The sequence below is a fragment of the Prunus persica genome, chromosome G2 (genome assembly GCF_000346465.2).
Source record: "Prunus persica cultivar Lovell chromosome G2, Prunus_persica_NCBIv2, whole genome shotgun sequence".
NCBI lineage: Eukaryota > Viridiplantae > Streptophyta > Magnoliopsida > Rosales > Rosaceae > Prunus > Prunus persica.
Window position 1 is genome coordinate 27493981 of NC_034010.1, and position 19293 is coordinate 27513273.

At 37.4% G+C, this 19293-nt stretch overlaps 4 protein-coding genes across 4 annotated transcripts; 1 reads left to right on the forward strand and 3 right to left on the reverse strand.

The window, feature by feature from the left end:
• Nucleotides 8587–9495, forward strand: LOC109947059 (putative glycine-rich cell wall structural protein 1). Its single transcript, XM_020556435.1, has one exon. The coding sequence runs from the start codon at nt 8787–8789 to the stop codon at nt 9294–9296; it is 510 nt and encodes a 169-aa protein (XP_020412024.1). The 5' UTR covers nt 8587–8786; the 3' UTR covers nt 9297–9495.
• Nucleotides 10057–12099, reverse strand: LOC18786617 (cyclin-U4-1). The gene is made up of 2 exons (XM_020556354.1): nt 11444–12099; nt 10057–10633 (listed from the first exon to the last, which is right to left on the reverse strand). The coding sequence occupies exons 1-2, from the start codon at nt 11788–11790 to the stop codon at nt 10363–10365; spliced, it is 618 nt and encodes a 205-aa protein (XP_020411943.1). The 5' UTR covers nt 11791–12099; the 3' UTR covers nt 10057–10362.
• On the reverse strand, nt 14186–16225 carry LOC18785009 (peptide methionine sulfoxide reductase A1). Its single transcript, XM_007218770.2, has 2 exons — nt 15507–16225; nt 14186–14802 (listed from the first exon to the last, which is right to left on the reverse strand). The coding sequence occupies exons 1-2, from the start codon at nt 16035–16037 to the stop codon at nt 14551–14553; spliced, it is 783 nt and encodes a 260-aa protein (XP_007218832.1). The 5' UTR covers nt 16038–16225; the 3' UTR covers nt 14186–14550.
• On the reverse strand, nt 16614–17479 carry LOC18785390 (mavicyanin). The gene is made up of 2 exons (XM_007219168.2): nt 17288–17479; nt 16614–17196 (listed from the first exon to the last, which is right to left on the reverse strand). The coding sequence occupies exons 1-2, from the start codon at nt 17451–17453 to the stop codon at nt 16805–16807; spliced, it is 558 nt and encodes a 185-aa protein (XP_007219230.1). The 5' UTR covers nt 17454–17479; the 3' UTR covers nt 16614–16804.

Here is a 19293-nt window from a genome sequence, read left to right on the forward strand (position 1 = left end):
ATCGCTCCCTTCACTTTGGGCTATTCTTTTATCTTGTATTGCTTATCTAGAATGAAAATTATACTTCAACAAAATAAAATATTAAAAAAAAAAAACAGAGAGAGCTCCCACATATTCTCGTAGAATACCTTCTTGGGGATTATAAAATATGAGAAAAAGTACCGTGGTATTCAAAAACTTACTGATTTTAATGTATTTCATTAAATTGTGTATTGTATGAGACTTTTGAGTGTGTGATATAAACACCAAATCACATAACAAATCCCACCCTCCTATGCCTGATTCTCATATATGCTCTCATACCTTTTTTTTCACATTTATTTTTCATGCTTTCAACATGTATTGATTCAAAGCTAGGCCCCTAAATCTAACTCTTTCTCCTCCTCTCCATATCTTTCCAAGACTATATTTTTATCGTATAGCCACACGGCTATACTTGGATTTTAAAAAGGAATAGTGTATACTGTTTTCCAAATTTTTTTAAAGAAACAGTATAGCCAAAGGAATAGTATAGTCACCCGGTTATACTCTATTTTTCAAATATTTTCAAGAAATAGTATAGCCGGGCGGCTATACCAGGTTTTTAATATTTTTTTAAAAAACAGTATAGCCGCATGGCTATACCCGGTTCTAATTTTTGAACGGATAATGTAGCCACGAGACGATACTAGGTTTTTATATTTTTTAAGGAAATAGTATAGCCGGGCTATACTCGGTTTTTAAATGATTTTTCAAAGAAATAGTATAGCCGCCCGGCTGTACTCGGTTTTTCCTTATTTTTTTTAAAAAGGGAATAGTATAGCCGCACGGCTATACTCGGTTTTTTTTTCCTTCTACTTTTTTTGTTTAGTCTAACCGGGTTTCCCTCAGATTACCAGCACTGCCACTGTTATAGGGCCTCTATCATCATTTAATAGATGCACTTCATCCGTAATTTGGAGCTTCACCAACGTTGAAAGTGACATATCACTTCTCTTGTGAGTAATGACATCTTATTTCTCAGGTGTTGTGACTATCATCTGAATAAGAAGAAAGTGAAGCCGTAAAGGTTTTCATTTTCCTCTTTTGGGTAACAGTTAAAAGCACACGGAGCACAGAGAATTTGATAAAAGTGACCTGAGTTTCTCCAAGTTCGTTCTTAGAAAGTTGCATGTCTCCAGTAAGTTCTCAGAGTCATATTCAAAGGAGATAAACGATGGCTAAAAGTTGATGTAACTTCTGCAGCTAATGCCTGAAAAATACATGATAATAAGTAACAAGCCACTATTTGAATGCCTACTTTCCCACCCCACCCACTCAGAGAAAAAAACAAACAAACAAACAAACAAAAGGAAGAGAGTTATATAGGGTGGATACCTTCATTGGTGCAACATAAACCATTTTGAATTCATCTTCATGCAAGTAACCGTCTTTGAAGTGCTGTGCAATCTGCCACAGACAATGCCGACTCACTATCTAAATCTCAGAATGGATGGTGCAATCTGCCACAGACAATGCCGACTCACTATCTAAATCTCAGAATGGATGATATACTACCATACTGAATATTTTCAAAAACTAAATAGGTAGAATTCAACATGAAAAGTACTACAAGTACATCACCATGACATAAAAGGAGTCGAATAACTAAGGCAGCCAAAAGCTTAGTTTCCTCGCTTTATTTTGCAAGCTGATATCTTTAACACACTAACCCTCCCAGAAAAATATACACAACAACAGCACATATCAGCACATTACAGCCGTCCCCATGCCATTTTAACTATGCAATTAACCCAGATTAACTCATACACAATACAAAATCATTTGCATACCTCATGTAGAATAGAAATCATAGCTATGTTTGTTTTGCCAGCTCCTGCTGGAGCACAAACCTACAAGTAAATGGAAATCACATACAAGCATATCATATCAGCACTTTCACTGCAATGGTTTGGTATTCACATCATCAACATAATCATTAACTAACTAGTATATTTTCATTAGTGTAACAAATAGTATGCAATATGCGGCTCTGAATACGGTTCAGAGAATTATGTCCACGAAAAGCAGCTTGTGCGAATTCATCTAACTCCGTTATCTCAATCTCACAGCATAAGACAGTAAACAGAAATTGCAATAACAGAAATAGAAGTCAGTAGGTGATAAAAGAAATAGCAAGCAAGGACAATCCTATTTGTTTAAGCACCAGAAAATGCGCAAATTATTATGGCTAGTTTATACACTGATAATGTTAATGATGGCAATGATAAACTTGAGTAGAATGATGGAACTACAAATTTTCGCCAGGTTTTCATTTGTGCTGTTGGTGTTGGGGGAATGACCTCCTCATATCCCTTATGATGCTTCCTCTCAGTTCCAAGAGGAAGAGCACTAACTGATAAAGATTAAGGCCCTTCACTAAGCGCTAAGAGATTCCATATGGTTTTCTTTTATCAAAAAACCAGCAGCCCAGATTCAAGTTGTGACTCCAAGTAGCCAAACAATCAGCCACTGTATTCCTCTCTCTATATATATGCTGAAGCTTAATCCTTCCAAACAAATTCATGAGCCTTTTACAGCTACTAACTGATTCTATGTGTTTTTTTTATGAAATACTCGGTTTTTTCAAATTTTTTTTAAAAAGAAATAGTATAGCCGGGCGGCTATACTAGGTTCTTTCAAATTGTTTTTTAAAGAAATAGTATCGCCGGCGGCTATACTCGGTTTATATAATTCTTTTAAAATAAAAACTATAGCCGAGCGGCTATACTAGGTTTTTTCAAATTGTTTTTTTTTAAGAAATCATATAGCCACCGGGCTATACTCGGTTTTCAAAAATTGTTTTTTATGAAATAAATAGCCGAGCGGCTATACTCGGTTTTATTCTTTTAAATAAATAGTATAGCCGCGCGGCTATACTTGGTTTTCCTATTTATTTAAAGAAATAGTATCGCCTCCCGGCTATACCTGGTTTTTAAATTTTTTAAAGAAATAGTATAGCCAAGCAGCTATATGCCTTTCAAAGAAATAGTATAGCCAAACGGCTAGACCCGGTGTTTTTAAAACTCAAATCACATCTCAACGCAATCCAAGCTTGCTTATATGGAAAATCAAGATTGAAATTTTAAGCAAGACGACAAATTTAAACCTCCATCACTGGAAAGCATCAACCACAAATGTGACTGCAATTACCATCTTATAGTGATCGGGCTTCTCGATTTTCTTGGTGAAACTGATCAACCCCCATTTCATACAATGAACAAGAAGCCGCCGCCGTCTGCTACATCTTCTCTACGAACAACAAGCAAATTCGACTTCGGTGACGCATTGAACAACAGGCGAAACCTAAGCGCATACCAAAAAATTCGTTCCAATCAGTAAGATTAACCAATCAAAGAAACAATAACACGCAAGGAAATCTGTTTGGTTGCTAGGAAAGTAGGAGAAAAGTAAAGTTCAAATTAGAAATTAATAAAGGAAAAAAATAGGAGGAGTTTTGAATTTTGCTCACCGGTCCATGTTAACAGTACGGACAGGGCCATGGCTGCGGTGGCAAGCCCTAGGGATGTCGTCTGCCCTGAGCTTACAGCGAGCCCTCCCACACATTTTCTCCAAGAAACTGAACGGTGAGTTCAGGATCAGTATCACCGCGCGGCTATACTCGGTTTTTAAAAAATAATTTAAAGAAATAGTATCGCCGCACGGCGCTACTCGGTTTTTATTATTTTTTTTTTAAAAATAGTATAGCCGGACGGCTATACTGGGTTTTTTTTTTTTACAGAAATAGTACTGCCGCCCCGCTATACTGGGTTTTTTCTAATTTTTTAAAGAAATAGTATAGTCGCCCGGGTATACTCGGGTTTCTAATTTTTTTAAATGCATGGTATAGCCGGTCGGCTATACGCGGTTTTTTTTTTTTAAAAGAAATAGTATGGCCGCGCGGTTGTACGCGGGTTTTGATTTAGGGTTTAGGGAATAGTATAGCCGCTCGGCTATACTTGGTTTTTCATTTTTTAAAAAGAATAGTATAGCCGCGCGGCTATACACAGTTTTTTAAAATAATTTTTTTGTTTTGTCGAACCGGGTTCCCTACATTTGACAATCAAAACCATCTTTGATCCGACGGTGATGATTGGCCAACCCACTTGAAGGAGTCAAACTCAAAACGCGCGTTCGCTCCCTCTCTTTCACAAACCCTAACAAGCTGTCCCTTATAAATAACTTGACATCCGCCGCAGGAGCCACCAAAAGCTCCCATTTCCCCTTCCCATTCACACAATCACATCCCATCTGTTTCTTGTTGTTGTTTGAAGAAAACCTCAGAGATGATCGGAATGCAGTGCTTCTCGATTCGATCAAAGCTTTGCATGTCCATCTTGCCTCTGTTTGTTTATTTTTTTCCCTCTTGAGTCATTTTCTCTATTCAGATTTTAGATTTTTCTGGTTTTATTTTATCTTCAAAAGAAAATCACAATCAGTGTATTTTTTGTTATATATTAGGTGAGGCCAATGATGATTTAAACATATTTTGCCTACATTGCTTGAGTATCTCATTTGGATGAGATAATGATAAACTGAAATGTATCTGAGGCCTCTTCTGCTAACAAGCTTTAAACTGTCTCGTTTCTTATGATCATCTTCCTCATCAAAATACAAATAAATAAATAAATAACCCATGTATTATGTTTTCAGAAAGAAAGGAAAAAGATTGATAAATATGTATATGTCAGTATGTGAAGAACCAAAAAGAACTGCTGTGAACGGTTTTGAAAGTTTAAAACCTTCTGTATGTTAATTTTCAACATGTTTAGGATGTAATTATATTTGTGAATTGTGCAGTGGTGGAAATATAAAATAAAAATAAAAAAGGTTTTCCGGTGCCAGGATTCGAACCTGAAGACTCTATCCATGAGAAATTTATGAACTACACCAGAAGGTTGTGTTAAAGTAATTAAAATATTTAAATCCTAATTATTCACTGCATCAATGGTTTCTTTCCCCGGCATTAAAATATTTAAATACTAATTATTCACTAAGTAAATAATAAATAATAATAAAAACATAACAATTAATTAAAGTAATTAAAAAAGAGAAAGTCAGATTATGAAATTAAAAGGGTATAGCCGCGCGGCTATACTGTAAAAATTGTATTGATACAGTGTAGCCGGGCGGCTATACTATTAAAAATGTATTATATGCAAACGGTATAGCCGCGCAAAAAAGTTCTATTTAAAGAATATAGCCGCACGGCTATACGATTAACATCGTCTATTAAAATGTATAGCCGCACGGCTATACATTTAAAATTTCCTACTTATAGAGTATAGCCGCCCAGCTATACTGTTAAAATTTTCTATTCATACAGTATAGTCATCGATAATTATGAAGATATTTATAAAGGATTAAACACCTGAAGTTTATTCTTGCAGTCGATGTGGGACTCCAAGTAGAAATGGGACTGCAACTTCTCTCTCCACTCTTTTCTTGATTTCTACTTGGTTACTCCTCCTCTCTCTTTCGTTTCTTCCTCTCAAATCCATGAATGCCAACCTTCATTTTCTTTCTTACTTAAACTCTTCAGATGTAAAACAATATGTAGTGATGCCGTTAGGAAAAAAATTAAAGTATAGCCGCCCGGCTATATGGGTAAAATTTTCTATTTATAGAGTATAGCCGCGCGGCTATACTGAATGTATTCTATTTAAAGCGTACAGCCGAGCGGCTATATGTTTAAAAGTTTCTATTTATGGAGTATCGCCGCACGGCTATACTGTTAAAATTTTCTATTTATCTAGTATAGCCGGACGGCTATACGTTAAATGTATTATATTTAAAGAGTATAGCCGACCGGCTATACTTTATAATTACTTGCATTAGTGATTATGTTTTAATTGAATAATAATAATTAAATATTTTAATTTATTTCTCAAATTATATTATTTAATAAATAGTATTTATAAATTTAAAATTTTTATTTAAAAATATATTTAAATACTAATTATTTAATAAGTAAAATTTAATTAAAACATAACAACTAATTAAAGTAATTAAAATAATTTGTTTCTATTTCTATTATCATCAAGAATCCCCAAAAAAACAGAAAAGAGATATTGGGGTTTGGGTCGAGTGTAATATTTTTGAAAGCCCAGTTAGTTGCGTTTTTGGCTGATAATATTGGCCCATTGAATGCCGAAAACCCTAGCTCTGTCTCTATAAAACGATGCCCAACGACTGCATTCCACAGTCAACCCCGCCCCTCATCTTCATCTAGGGTTTAGTTTCACTCTCCCAGCCTCCAAATTGCCCTGTAGTTGTTTCAATGGTCGAAAGCTAGTTTTTTGTTTGAAATGAGTTGATGAGAGAAAGAGATGGCGGTGATGACCCAATGAAATTCAAGCTCAACAGACCGGAATGCAGGCTTCTCTTTCATAGAGAAGTTTGCGTGTCGACAACCCCGCTGAACTGAGCCATCTCTTTCCCTTTCTCATTTGATTGCCTAGAGATTCGTATGCTTTTAATTTATGATTTTCTGTGAAAATTGTTTTTAGTTATAAATTTTCGTGGGAAAGGGAATTGCTATGAGGATACCAAGCTCCCTCTTCTGAGTTAAAGTTGAGGAAAATTGCTGGCAGAATCGAACCTAATTATTATATCGCCACCACTGAGTTGATTTCACTTTCCCACTTGAAACTTTTTGTGTGATGTTTGTTTGTGTCTGTTTTTGAATTCTAGTTAGTCATGGATCGTAGATTGGGATGAAGCAATCATATTATCCAACACTTGATCTGAGATATTCAATATCGAGTGATGCTAACTGATACACTTCTGAATCTAATGTCTTGATTTGCTTTTGATTTTGTGTTTTTGAATCCTATCAAAATTGTTTTGAGATGGTTTAGAAACATTCATCATTTGATGAGATATGGAATAATCTTAGGACACCTTCCTACACAGCATAAATTTTGCTGTGGATGAGAACAACTTTCCATTCTGATGATGATTTTTGTTATTTGTTCTTGTATAACACACACATTCCCCTATGATTTTTGAACTTGTGCAGGTTGATTTGGAGCTTTCAGCGGCGAGTAAGAACTTGGTTGCTGTATTAGATTTGTAAAGAATTGTTTTTTGATGTTTTTAATGTAACATTTCAAATCATCAATAACAATTCGGTGACACCAACGATTTCATTTCTACTGAAACTAATTTGTATTGTGGGTTTGGACTCTTAAGTGATTTTGTGGGTCATAAACTGGGCCTTTCAAATTCGAATTCATGTGATGGGCCCTGGTGAATGATTCATTGTGGCATTCTAATATTCTGCTTTGTATCCAAATTGGAGTGAAACACTATTGCAAACTTGGATTCGTTTAATCTCAACTGGGCATCAAATTTTTGGTTTGTTGAAAACAATATATGCAAGAAAATTGTTCTTTTGTATACATTGATAGAAACTCAATAGGTTCGATCATGCGTGTGCTTCTCGCATGGGCTTGGTCATGTGGCTTAAGTTATTGGTTCAACCTGTTCGATCCGGATTCGACTAGTGACCCAATACAATACGAATTTTGCCAAAGAATGTTTTTTAAACTGAATGATATAATCAGACATTCTTCAATGTGGATATTCGTACGTTATTATTGTGCGGATGTTATGTATTTTCTATTATCCCTCTCTGTTTCTCTCCATTTACAATTACTTTCGCATGATAATAACGGCCAAACATCTGAATGAGAGAATATCTTATGATATAATAACATTATATGTACTCAATGGTGTAGTGGTGTTTGTGGATCACTAGGCCCATTTTAGCGTTGGCAAACGCGTCACAGCGAGGACTGCCCTACATTTAAAGTCCCATATATATAAATTAAGAAAAATAAGCACAAAGCTCAGATCATGTAGCAAACTAATGGGGATTGGGCCCAATTGGAGCTTTTAGCATGTGCAAAATCTGTGCATGGCACTAACATTGCTCTCTAGGTTCCAGACAAAACCAAAGTCCCAGCTAACAAGAAATTTGTCTCTCAACTTGGTTTGAGGTAACCTTGTATTGTATGTAGTCATCTCTTACATTACATTACATTTTTTGCTTAATATTTACCTCAAATTCCCCGAATAAGTGAAAGTGACAATGTGGTCCATTCCATTCCATATGTCTTAAGATATTTTGTCAGGAGCCCACAACCAGAACCGAGTCACCCACTGTCAAAGCCCTAAGTCCACCCTCAGATCCCCATCAAACTTTTGACATCACTGATCTGATGTACACGTGTCGAGATCAAGTCTCTTTCTTTAAAGGATCAGGATGAGCTTCAACTTCATCCAAACTCCAACCCAAGAACGTGGAAAGTCAGAGTTATTGCAGCCACTACACCGTCTCTCCCCCTCTCTCAAGGCTCATCTCAACTAAAAGCAAATTGCAATGGTGCTGTTTGCCTTGCATGCTTACGTTGCCACGTGCCCTCCATGGCACCAAACCAACTTTGTAAAAGATCCCGCGTTAATTTCTACTCCTCCAACTCCCAGAATAAGGTCATGTTTATAATTTAGTTAGTTGAAACCTGAAAGGCGGTGGTGGGTGGGTTTTATCTGTGGTGTCGTTTTAGTGGTTGGTTTTTGTAAATTGTGGGTAAAATTGTCCCAATTGCCGACCTTTGAACCACATAAACATAGCTGTGCATAGGCAAAAGCATATCCTAATTTCTCTCTCTCTCTGAGACTCAGATCAGTTATCATTAGGTATTTAATGTCGTGTCACGGGTGCGCTATTGTGCGCATCCACATCACCCCCCATTATAAATAGCATGCACAATCTCATGCTAGCTTTTCCAACTACAAGAAGCTTCAATTCAAACACACAAAAAACACCCAACTCAAAAATGCATCTCAATTCATTTCAATTCACTCTCTTTCTCTTCCTTTTCATCTCTGCTACTTCTTTTTCTTGGGCTTCTAGTGCTGCTGTTTTTGGTGGAAAAAAGGGCAGTGGTTCTAAGGACATGTCTTCGGAGCTGAATGCGGAGAACGGGCCGCCAACCAGCGGTAGCGGCTCGGCCCATGGTCCCAACTGGGGCTACAGCTGGGGGTGGGGCGCGACCCCAGGAGGCGGGTGGGGTTACGGGTCTGGGTCTGGGAGATCACCCGCTGGGTTTGGGAGGGGGTCTGGTTTTGGGTTTGGCTCTGGGTCGGGGTCTGGAGGTGGTGGAGGTCACGGTGGTGGCTATGGGTCTGGTTATGGAAGTGCCGGGGGCGGGGCTGGTGAAGGTGGAGGAGGAGGAGGAGCAGGAGGAGGAGGAGGAAACAACCATGGCTGAGATATTGGCTGGGAGTAGTTCATGATTGTCATGACCTCCAGGCCCAGTGCACTATGATAAGTATTAATTATAGCTAGGTACATGTGTAAGCTTTATTAATTATAAGACTGCAATAAAAGCATTGCTAGTATATTTAATATGTTGATGAGTTGCAATACAATCTACTCTCCCCATCATATATTAGACCTCATGGTTTTAATTTACAAGATTCGTTTACGTTGTGTCAAGAACATCTTTCTCAATTTTTTTTTAATGCAAGTAGATAAACTAATTTCCCTACACGCATAATTAAAAACTTGCACAATTGAAATATTCAATAGACTATCGGTCACTCTTTGATCTAAAGTAGGATTTATGTTAACTTGACGCAGGACGGAAATCTTGGTTGAATAGTAATTTTACGTTGAATAGTATTTTTGAAGTTTCTAGTGTCTGGACTTATGATATGGGAGTGACGAGACGAAGTCAAGTTATATTGTTTTACCATGACATAAGGGCAATTTGGTATTTTAATATATTTGATTAGGTTAAAAATAGATTTAAAGTTTTATGGTTATTTTCATAATTTTCCTTTTTGTTTCTTTCCAAACCCTAATTTGGTAGTAGAACTATTCAAGTGAACTTAAGAGTTTCTCTTAATTGTCTTGTGGATTCCACAACTTTTAAGGTGACCGCTTAAGATCCCTTTGTTACCGGTTAGTTTCGCTGCGTCATAACCAAACTGCAAAGACAAATTCTCCATATGTACAACAAACCACCATTTCTAGAGTACCAAAAAGCAGAGAGACTAAAATTTATGAACAAAAGTCAAAATCAGAAGAAAAGTACATAGGAAATATGCGGGCACAAGCAAAGCAAAAGCTCGAGCGCATTACAAGTTTGATTGGGCTCAAGCGAGAAAGCTTTGACTTCTTCTTTTGACACCATATAGGCTTTTCAACTATACACCCAAGCTCAGGTCAAATGGGCTTAAGCCCATATAGACCAAAAGTGATACATAAACCCACATCTCCCAACCTTTTTTGATTTTTTTTTTTTTAACAAAACAGAGAGAAAAATACGGGGACTAAACAGCAAGCTGTTTTTGATGGGCGGATTCATCTTCATTGAAGGAGCAATGAAGCTTTAGACGTCTGGCCAAATTCAGAGGAGATTCTGCTACATGCAGAGGAGATTGCAACAACATTTCTCTTTGAAGATAAGAACAGTAGGTGTAAAAAGTTGCAGGTGTGACATTCAATTGGAAGCCCAAACCAAACAAGAAGTCCACCTCAAGAAGGTTCATCTCTGCTGTGCTGATCCCTCCAACTCTAGCATAATAGGCATTGTTGTAATATCTGCAACAAACAAACCCATGTAGATAAAAATGATTAATTATATTTCTAACCAAAGAGCTTGAATAATTAAAGTAATTAATTTAATTAAACCCACAAGTTAAATATACAACTATCATATCATTGCTGTCATATTGGACCACCACATGGGTTCTTTTCTTGCTGGCATTGCAAACAAAGAGAGTGAGCTGAGAAGCAAAGTGTGTGTGTTATGGCAAATGATTGATATTTTGGCTAAAAATCCACATGGCCTTTGATTGAGCTGTCATTAGCATCAATAATGACAGATTATCTGTCATGCTCGCATGGAATTTTACACCACATCTTAGGTGGGCTTTGTCTAGTAAAAGACGGAGGCCTTCACATGCCTCATCTCTTTCCCTCCTTTTGGCGGTGGTTGCTTCCAAACGGTGATGCCATTAACAATTAGGATATGAACCTCATTTTGGAAGAACATGGAACCAACTTGTTTTCCAAGTCTTCCATCACTTGTTTTATGTGCGTATGTGACACAATTCATCAGAACAGAAAGAAAAAAAAAAGAGATTGGTTTCAATCAAAACAATCAAGAACTGAACAAGAAGATGACCAAATTATATAATCACACAGAGAAAGAGACCATGAAAGTATAAATTCAACTCAACTTATGTTCGGTAAAAAGCTTGAATCTTGAAACTCATAGAAGAAGGAACCCATTTGCTTAACTATGCAAAACCCAGAACTAAAATCCTACCAAGAAGATCAAGCATTTCAAGCAAGTAGAAAAAGAAAAAGAACCCAAATTCAAGAAACTAAAGCAGAAGGCTGGCTTACATGTCATCCATGAACTTTGCAGAGACCAAGACGCTGGCGATGAGCAAGCGGTGGACATTGAAGGAATCGATAGGCAACAATGGCTGCGTCTGAGTGAAGCGGTCGAGGTAGACGTAGGCAACGACGAAGCAAGAGGGGCTGCAATCTGCGTACTTGAAGATCCTCTGGAGGTAGCTGTGGATTGTAATGGTGGGTGTGGTGAGGCTGTGGAAAAGCGACAGCCTCTGGGTCGGCTCGAACCCCCGGCTCAGATCGTTGGATTTGGCCACTCGCTCGAGAACTGAGGACATGAAGTCTATCATTCTTGGCATGGCCTCTGGGCTAGTGCTCTCAACCTGATCAGCCATTGTTTTGCCCTGTTTCTGTTGGCTGCTTCTTATTTATATATGTAATATTAGGATGCGCTTGTGTGGTTACGTGTCTGAAGGGTTGCATTTTCTTTCTGGTTTATATATTAGAAAAGATTTAGTGATCATTGATTGTTTATGTTAGGCATAAATAATGGGTTTAGCTGCTGCTGCTGGCTGGTGATAGAAAAGTTGTTTGTGGGGGCACGAAAGTAGGGCTAATGACTTGACTTGTGAAGGAAAATACGTGCTTTGTGTGTGAAATAATTGGGATTTGTGATGGATCATGATTCATGATGGTTGAAGAAGAATCTCAAGTGCCTTTAGCGAGTATTTTCTTTTCTTTTTTTAACTAAAAAGAAGTGAGAGAATGAATTCAAACTTGAGTGCGAAGGTAAATTTTAATGAGAATTAGGGGGAAATGGAAATGTTTCACAAAGTCTTTTTAATGTGTACTCTAAATCCAATAAAGTTCATGTTGTCCCTCACTCTACTTCTTTGTCTTTAGGGGTTAGGGTGGTTTAAAATGGCATAATCTTTAGAAGTAAAGGTGAAGACATAGGCCAACTTGCTATGTAATTTCCAGCTACAATAATTCTGAACAAAACTGACTTTTTCCACTGTGGATATGGACTTTAATCATCACAAGTTCACAACAATTGCCAGCTTTCCTTGCCAAGCAAACAAAAATCAAAATATAAAAATGGCAACAAGCTTTCATCAATATATATATAAAATAATAGTAATAATAATAATAGAATATGATGACCCCATTATTTGTGAAGTGTGATTGCAGTAATTCCTCATCCACCTTCACCTTCTGGCTTTTTCTTGGATGACAGCTTGTTTCTTTTATGGATTACAATTACAATTTCCCCCTTTTTTTTTTTTTTTTTTTTTTTTTGAAATGAAATACTGAAATCAGCCTTTTTGATTTTAGCATTTCTAATAACAATAAGAAACTTTGCTCAAAAAGCTCTAGAACGTCTAAAAAAAAATTTGACTAGCAACTTTCCTAACAATAACCACCAAACTGATGAATGATTTATTGCAGCAAAAAAAAGGGATCTTGCTTTCAAGTTTCATGTAGACCCAGCCAAGCCAGCCCAATTACGATCGACCATGATGCTGATTTGATATCAAATAATTGTTAAATAAACAAAGAGGGTACGTAGCAAGAGGATTGACCAAAGAAAGAAAGAAAGGAAAAGAAATAGGATAGTCTGTTCGTGCTCATTAACATGCTGGCACTCACTGTTTTGATCTCTGCAATGACCGTGCCGTCACGTTTATTCAAAACGAATGTTGATTTCATACTCAGTTTTTATTTTAGTTTATAATTTGGATGATTTGTAACTTGAATGCACGTATCTATAAAACTTTCAAATGTTTCAAAACAACGTATTTCAATATTAGCAAGATTGAGGGAGGAAGAATCGAACATAGAACCTTTGATAAATGTTTCAAGACAACGTATTATCTAAGTTTATTTTATAGGTGCAATTTGCAAAGTTAGTCTTTCTTACTATATATACAACAAGGGTGGAGTGTAAATTTGTGGATGCTTATAATATTAAGACATATTAAGACTCATAAATGAAAGGAAGGGGAAGGGAAGGGAAGGGAAGGGAAGGGAAGGGCAAAGAATGTGGCCCCTTCACCAACCATGTGTTCTTTCTTATGTGAACCAACACCTAACTGCTAATTCAAATAGCAAACACATGATTACTCAAGCATAACAATTCTACTAATACTTACTCAATACAACAAGTGACTGGATCCTTTATTAGTCTTTATTGTGATTGAATTGAACACCACTTAGATTAGATGGGGTTCTCTTCTCTCTGTGGCTGCTTTCATACCTTATATTTATGGGGTAGGAGTGGGTCTCATGTACCTTAGAATGTGACCTTGTACCTACCCACTTTGAATAGAGTTTTCCACAAATAGAGGGAGAAATGTGTGAATTGGTCATACAAAAACATGCCACTTATTCAGAATCTTAGCAAGCCCGTGCTCACATGTAGTGCATCTTTCTACTTATCCATGCTTCCAGTTAACCTTTAGGTTCTGATTTTGCAGGGTAGCTAGCTCCTTACCCAGATGCATCATGCATGAGACTATCTTCCATGGTCCCTTCGCCTTCTTCACCTTTATACAGAGTCACGACTAGGTCAGTCTAGGGCATGCCGTACTTACTAGGGCAGACTGGCATGCCGTATGCGACCATGTGAGGCTATGCATTCTTTTGGTTGACATGGCTCAAATATAGTGTCTAGCCTCACTGGCCTCCAAGCACACAATGCTCATTCCAACAAACTTGAGAAATTAACTTTGATCAGGTTAAAAGCTTTAAAAGCTTCAAAAGCTCCAATAGAATTGGAAACCACAATAATGCAACAAGACAACTGGTGCTATTAGTTTGACTTGCAGAGAAAAGATTGCATAGCTTTGGTCCTAATAATAATAAACCAGAGGACTACCTGGAACAGGTAACAGTGCTAACAACATGAATTGCCAGACGGAACTAAAACAAAACAGTGGAGACAACAGCTCGGTTCCAAATTTTCCAATGGTGGTAGATGACAACACTACAATTTATTACAAATCCAAGCTCACAACATGGATACACCATGCATACTTACTAGACAGAGTATGTAAAAGCTAGTTACAAGTCACCCATATGGACAAAAGCACCAACCTACGAACAATACCGGGTATGGCTTGTACGGTTTTACTTTCAAGGCAGTAGCAAATAAATTAGCCATAGCATCGGATTGGATCATTGCATCCTTTCTCAGTAGATTGCTTAAAACCAAAACGGCCCCCTTTAGCAAGGTACTGCTGATGATACTCCTCTGCTCGGTAGAACTTCTTGGCCGGAAGAATTTCTGTAACAATCTTTCGGTTCATTTTCTTCTGGTGTTGTTCCAAGGATTCTTGTGCTACCTTCTCTTGCTCAGGTGTATAGAAGTATATTCCAGATCTGTACTGTGTTCCCACATCATTCCCCTGCCCATTACATATGGAAAAACCCTCATGGTTACTTCAGCCATAAGACAAATGTACTCTTTGGATCACACTCTAGTTAAGAAAATCAAATATCACATACTTCGAATTTCTATGAGAATAATCAGGACAAATCTATAAATATAAAATCAATGTCTAGGTGTAGCTTATGGATATGAGAAAATAGAGCCAACAAAAGACAAACCATTAAGAGAAAGAGGGATTTAGGGTTTATGAAATCATAAGCAAGGCTACTGTTACAGTAATCATATCTCTAAAAAAAATAAAGTCCGGTCAATCCCAATGCTCTGCTATCATAAAACTGAGATCTCGTTGACAATGCTGCTACATGCAACTCATTGAATTCTAACAACATAAGAACAGTTAAATTTGATGAGTAAAGTAGGACTAACTGCTTCAGTACAAGAAGTTGTGCGGTCAATTACAATCTCCTTTTCTCACACACTGACACAGTTATCTACAGGGCAAAACAAGAAAAGCCCAAAAATTATCAATCAAAGTTTTGTCCCTAATTCATCAATAAAACACACAAAACATATCAACCACCAAACTACTAAAATCAAATCTTGATCCTATCACACAAGCAATTGAACATATTTCCACAATAACCAACCAAACCCCAACAAAACAACCCAAATAAATTTTTATTTTATTTTTTTCCAGAGAAAAAATTCAGAACAACTCACCTGGCGATTGAGCGTGGTGGGGTCATGCCTGGACCAGAAGAGATCAAGCAGAGTCTCAAAGTTACACTCTTTAGGATCGTATTGCACTCTCACGACCTCAGAGTGGTTGGTGGTGCCCGTACACACGTCCTCGTAAGTCGGGTTGTGCAAGAACCCTTGGGTGTACCCAACCTCTGTCTTGGTCACGCCAGGTATTCGCTGAAAGGCCAACTCGACACCCCAGAAGCACCCGGCTCCAAACTGGGCGAACTGCTGACCTGGCGCCGGAACGTCGTCGTCTGGGCCCAGAGGGATGGAGGAAGAATCGGAGGTGGGGTCGGAGGTCTTTGGGCCGAAGCCGAGCTTGTTGAGGAGGTTCATTTGGGGCTTGTTGAAAGAGATGGGTCTGTGGGTTTGTGGGAAGGGGGAGGTGAGTTTGTTTTGGAGTTTAGAGAGAGAAAGGAAGGGCTTAGAGAGAGAGAGTTTAGGGGTGGTTATGGCGGTGGAGATGAGTGGTGAAGTGGTGGAGATGGTGGCTAAGGTTTTGAGCATTTTCGGGTGTGACGTGTTGGTTTTATTTCGGGCTAAAGTGAGAGTTTCGTCTTGGGAGGTAGTTATTCACAATTATTTTTTTAATCGAAAATGAAAATTATACAGAATATTTTGCTTTCTTTTCTGGCCTATGGAAATTAAAACGATGGTCTTCTTCTCCAAGATTTTCTTCAACTTATTTGTTTTGTTTCTGTTCAGGAATTGTGTGGCGCCTTCTGGCAACTTGGCGGGTACCTACCCACACACATGAGGTGGGACCGCGGGAGGATAAGAATGGAAAATACAGGTTGTTTAAGAAAAAGCAACAAGTTTCCTCTTTTAAACAATGTTGGGAGACCATTACTTTCACAATCACAATGTCATCAAGAAAAAAAGACCAAATAATATTAAGGTCTTCCAAAGCATTGTTCAGGGTTTCTGTTTCTTTTACAACTCTTTTTTGGTTTTCTTTCTTTACAAGTTGAAGAGTAGAAGAAAGTCAAAGCTTTGGTTTGATGTAAGCAATGTCGGTTTAACCAAAATGACATGCTGTTGGTAGTGGTTAATGTAGCTACAACTACAGATTAGATGATAATAAAATCAATTATAGTTGTATTTGACCCGTTTCTTTGTGTAGAAAACGAAAGTTTACATCTATTCTTTATCAAAGATTCTTTCTTTCCTGATCTAATACAATCATATACTAAATTAGCACACCAAAACTAAGGAGATTTGGAAATTTTTGTTATTTCAAAAACTGCAGCTGCTATATATATTCATACAAGGACTCACATTTTAACATCCGTATATAGCATGGAAGCTATAAGACCTAAGATAGCCAAAAGAAAGACATTAGGTCCACAGTTGATGAATGCACTTGAAGTAGGAACGTTGCTCTTAGAAGTAGGTTGTGGAAGATGATCCCCTTGGCCGGAACCAGTTGCTGCCTGTGGTGCGCCAGCCGGCGCATAAGCTTGGTTGTTTTCTACTTCTGCATGGAGCTTCATCCCTCCCAAGCAGTATAGCTTGTTACCACTCACAAAATACCAGTCACCAGCATGTGTCAATGTGACCGTTGTGTTTCCCCCTGTATATGATTTCACAACATTGGTTGTGTTGCAACTCTCAAAGCTTTCTTTGCTCACTTGACTAACACTATTAGATGATGAGTATTGGAACCCTGCAACCAGAAATAAACCCAAAACAAAACAAAAATTAAAGACAACAAATTGCTTAATTCAAATTGAATGTATAGTATAACTTTAACTTACACAGAATATCGCCAACGTTAAATTTTTTGTCGTTGGACCATGTATTGAGGTCAGTGCTTATGTCCCAGCCAGAGGTGTCCCCCACTGTGTAAGTTGTAGCAGAGCATGTCAATGCAAATCCAAGGACAGCAAGACCAAAAACAAGAACTGGAAGCAGCCTTCCCATTTCAATGGAGAATGAGAATGTAATGTAAGATGAGATAAAACATAAGACGGGGATTTCATTTTATAGATTTATATGTTTGAGGATTTCCTATTATTAGATGACCTAACTTCAACTGTGTGAATGACTTGCATTTTTTATCAATTCAAAGTACATATATTGTTCCTCATAAGCAAGTTGGTGAGCAGTTAAACACCTCCAACTCCAAACTCTCTTTTTGCCGACTTTGCCAACAACATATATACTTGTTTGCTTTGTACAAGAAATTAAGATGAGAAATTAGTTTGCTTGTGCAGACACTCAACACAAATCTTGCACCTTCCATATTGCAAATGTGATTTAAGTGTTTCTGTAGATTTTTCCTCAAAATGAAAAGAAAAAACAATCAAAACAATCTTTTTTTTTTTCTTCCCATTGACTCTCATCATAATTATGGAATGATGCGCCAATTTTTTTGGTTCCAACAGTCCATGAATGTAGGGATTTATACATTAACTAGGGACCCTCAATAGTCTGATTTGCAACTAAAGCAGCACCAACATGAGAAATTGCTGGTTCCCATATTCCAGTGAATGTGCATACAGAAGGAGAAGAAAGTTATGATCCACAAGTTCAATTTCCCAGGGAAAAAGAGGAAAACTGTCTTTTATTGGTTGCATCCCATCCCTGCACAAAGTGCAAACAAAAGCACAATGTTGTCTCTTTTGAACAAAGTTGTACCAAAAATTAAGATTTGAACCATTTTCATTCTCTGCTTCAGTTTGAATTCTATAGTATCAAAATTTGAACCAAACGTCACCAATGCGCCCACTATTGATTTTGGCAAGGTTCTTATCCAAGAAATCAGAACAGCTTGTCGTCAATTGAGATTCTTTCAAGCAGGCTTAATCAACATAGGTCTCTATAATTTTCTTTTCTTTTGTTTAGATAGTAGTAATTATGCAAAAAGTATAATTATATATAAGCTGATGCTCTTCATGATCCACTCATAGCACAACCATGCATATAACTTGCAATGCCACCGTCTTTTCACGAGGAAGATGCATCTTTTCACCATAATCGGCGAATATATGACATTAATGCTTTGTTACGACGGGTTTTGATCTTTTGCTAGTACTTTTAGTAACGAGTTTAGTGTCTTTAGCAGCGAAACAAACCGTCGCTCGCTGTGTGGTGAAACAACTATTTGCGACGTCGAAGAAAACCACCGCTAAATGTCCGAAGAAAATTGTAATGTTAGCTCTCCCATGATACTCGGGGATATTGCCAGCTGAATAGTAGAAAAGCAACATAAAAACCGTCTTTTCAATATCTTTATATGCATGTACACATATTACATGAAAACAATTCACAAATTCTTGTCCAAAATATATTACTTTGATGCATGGAAATGCCCAATCAATTCAACAAACTAGATGGGATAAGAAAAAAATTTCAGTGCAATTTTATCACTCCAACCATTCCGAAGGCGATCCTTTTTCACTACTAACTTGCTAGCAACTTCCTGCTTGTTCTCAGTCCCTTGAAATGGTCTCTCACATATACCGCAACCATGAAAGTAGGAGCTGAAGCTGTGGATTATAAAGTGTAATCCAGAAGATTGCTATCTTTGAACATCCCCTGTGCATCATCCTCCATCCATATGCTACGAATTGCATCCAGGCATTAATTGACCTAAAGTTCACAACAAACATTATACATTGAAATTAGGAAATCCTTTTGCTATCACATTTAACTGTGAGCCAATGAGTAATACAACCATATACAAAGTTTACACATGAATGCGAGGCCCATATCAAATATACGAGATTGAAAGGCAAATTGCTATATAGAATTTACTTGC

What these genes read in the sequence shown, in the direction of transcription:
- LOC18785390 (XM_007219168.2), bottom strand. Translation starts at nt 17,453, where the DNA reads ATGGGAAGGCTGCTTCCAGTTCTTGTTTTTGGTCTTGCTGTCCTTGGA. An exon ending in TAACGTTGGCGATATTCTGT is followed by an intron (nt 17,197 to 17,287) that starts GTAAGTTAAAGT and finishes TTCTGGTTGCAG; the next exon opens with GGTTCCAATACTCATCATCT.
- LOC18786617 (XM_020556354.1), bottom strand. Translation starts at nt 11,790, where the DNA reads ATGGCTGATCAGGTTGAGAGCACTAGCCCAGAGGCCATGCCAAGAATG. An exon ending in GCAAAGTTCATGGATGACAT is followed by an intron (nt 10,634 to 11,443) that starts GTAAGCCAGCCT and finishes TGTTTGTTGCAG; the next exon opens with ATATTACAACAATGCCTATT.
- LOC18785009 (XM_007218770.2), bottom strand. Translation starts at nt 16,037, where the DNA reads ATGCTCAAAACCTTAGCCACCATCTCCACCACTTCACCACTCATCTCC. An exon ending in CCACCACGCTCAATCGCCAG is followed by an intron (nt 14,803 to 15,506) that starts GTGAGTTGTTCT and finishes TGTAATGGGCAG; the next exon opens with GGGAATGATGTGGGAACACA.
- LOC109947059 (XM_020556435.1), top strand. Translation starts at nt 8,787, where the DNA reads ATGCACAATCTCATGCTAGCTTTTCCAACTACAAGAAGCTTCAATTCA.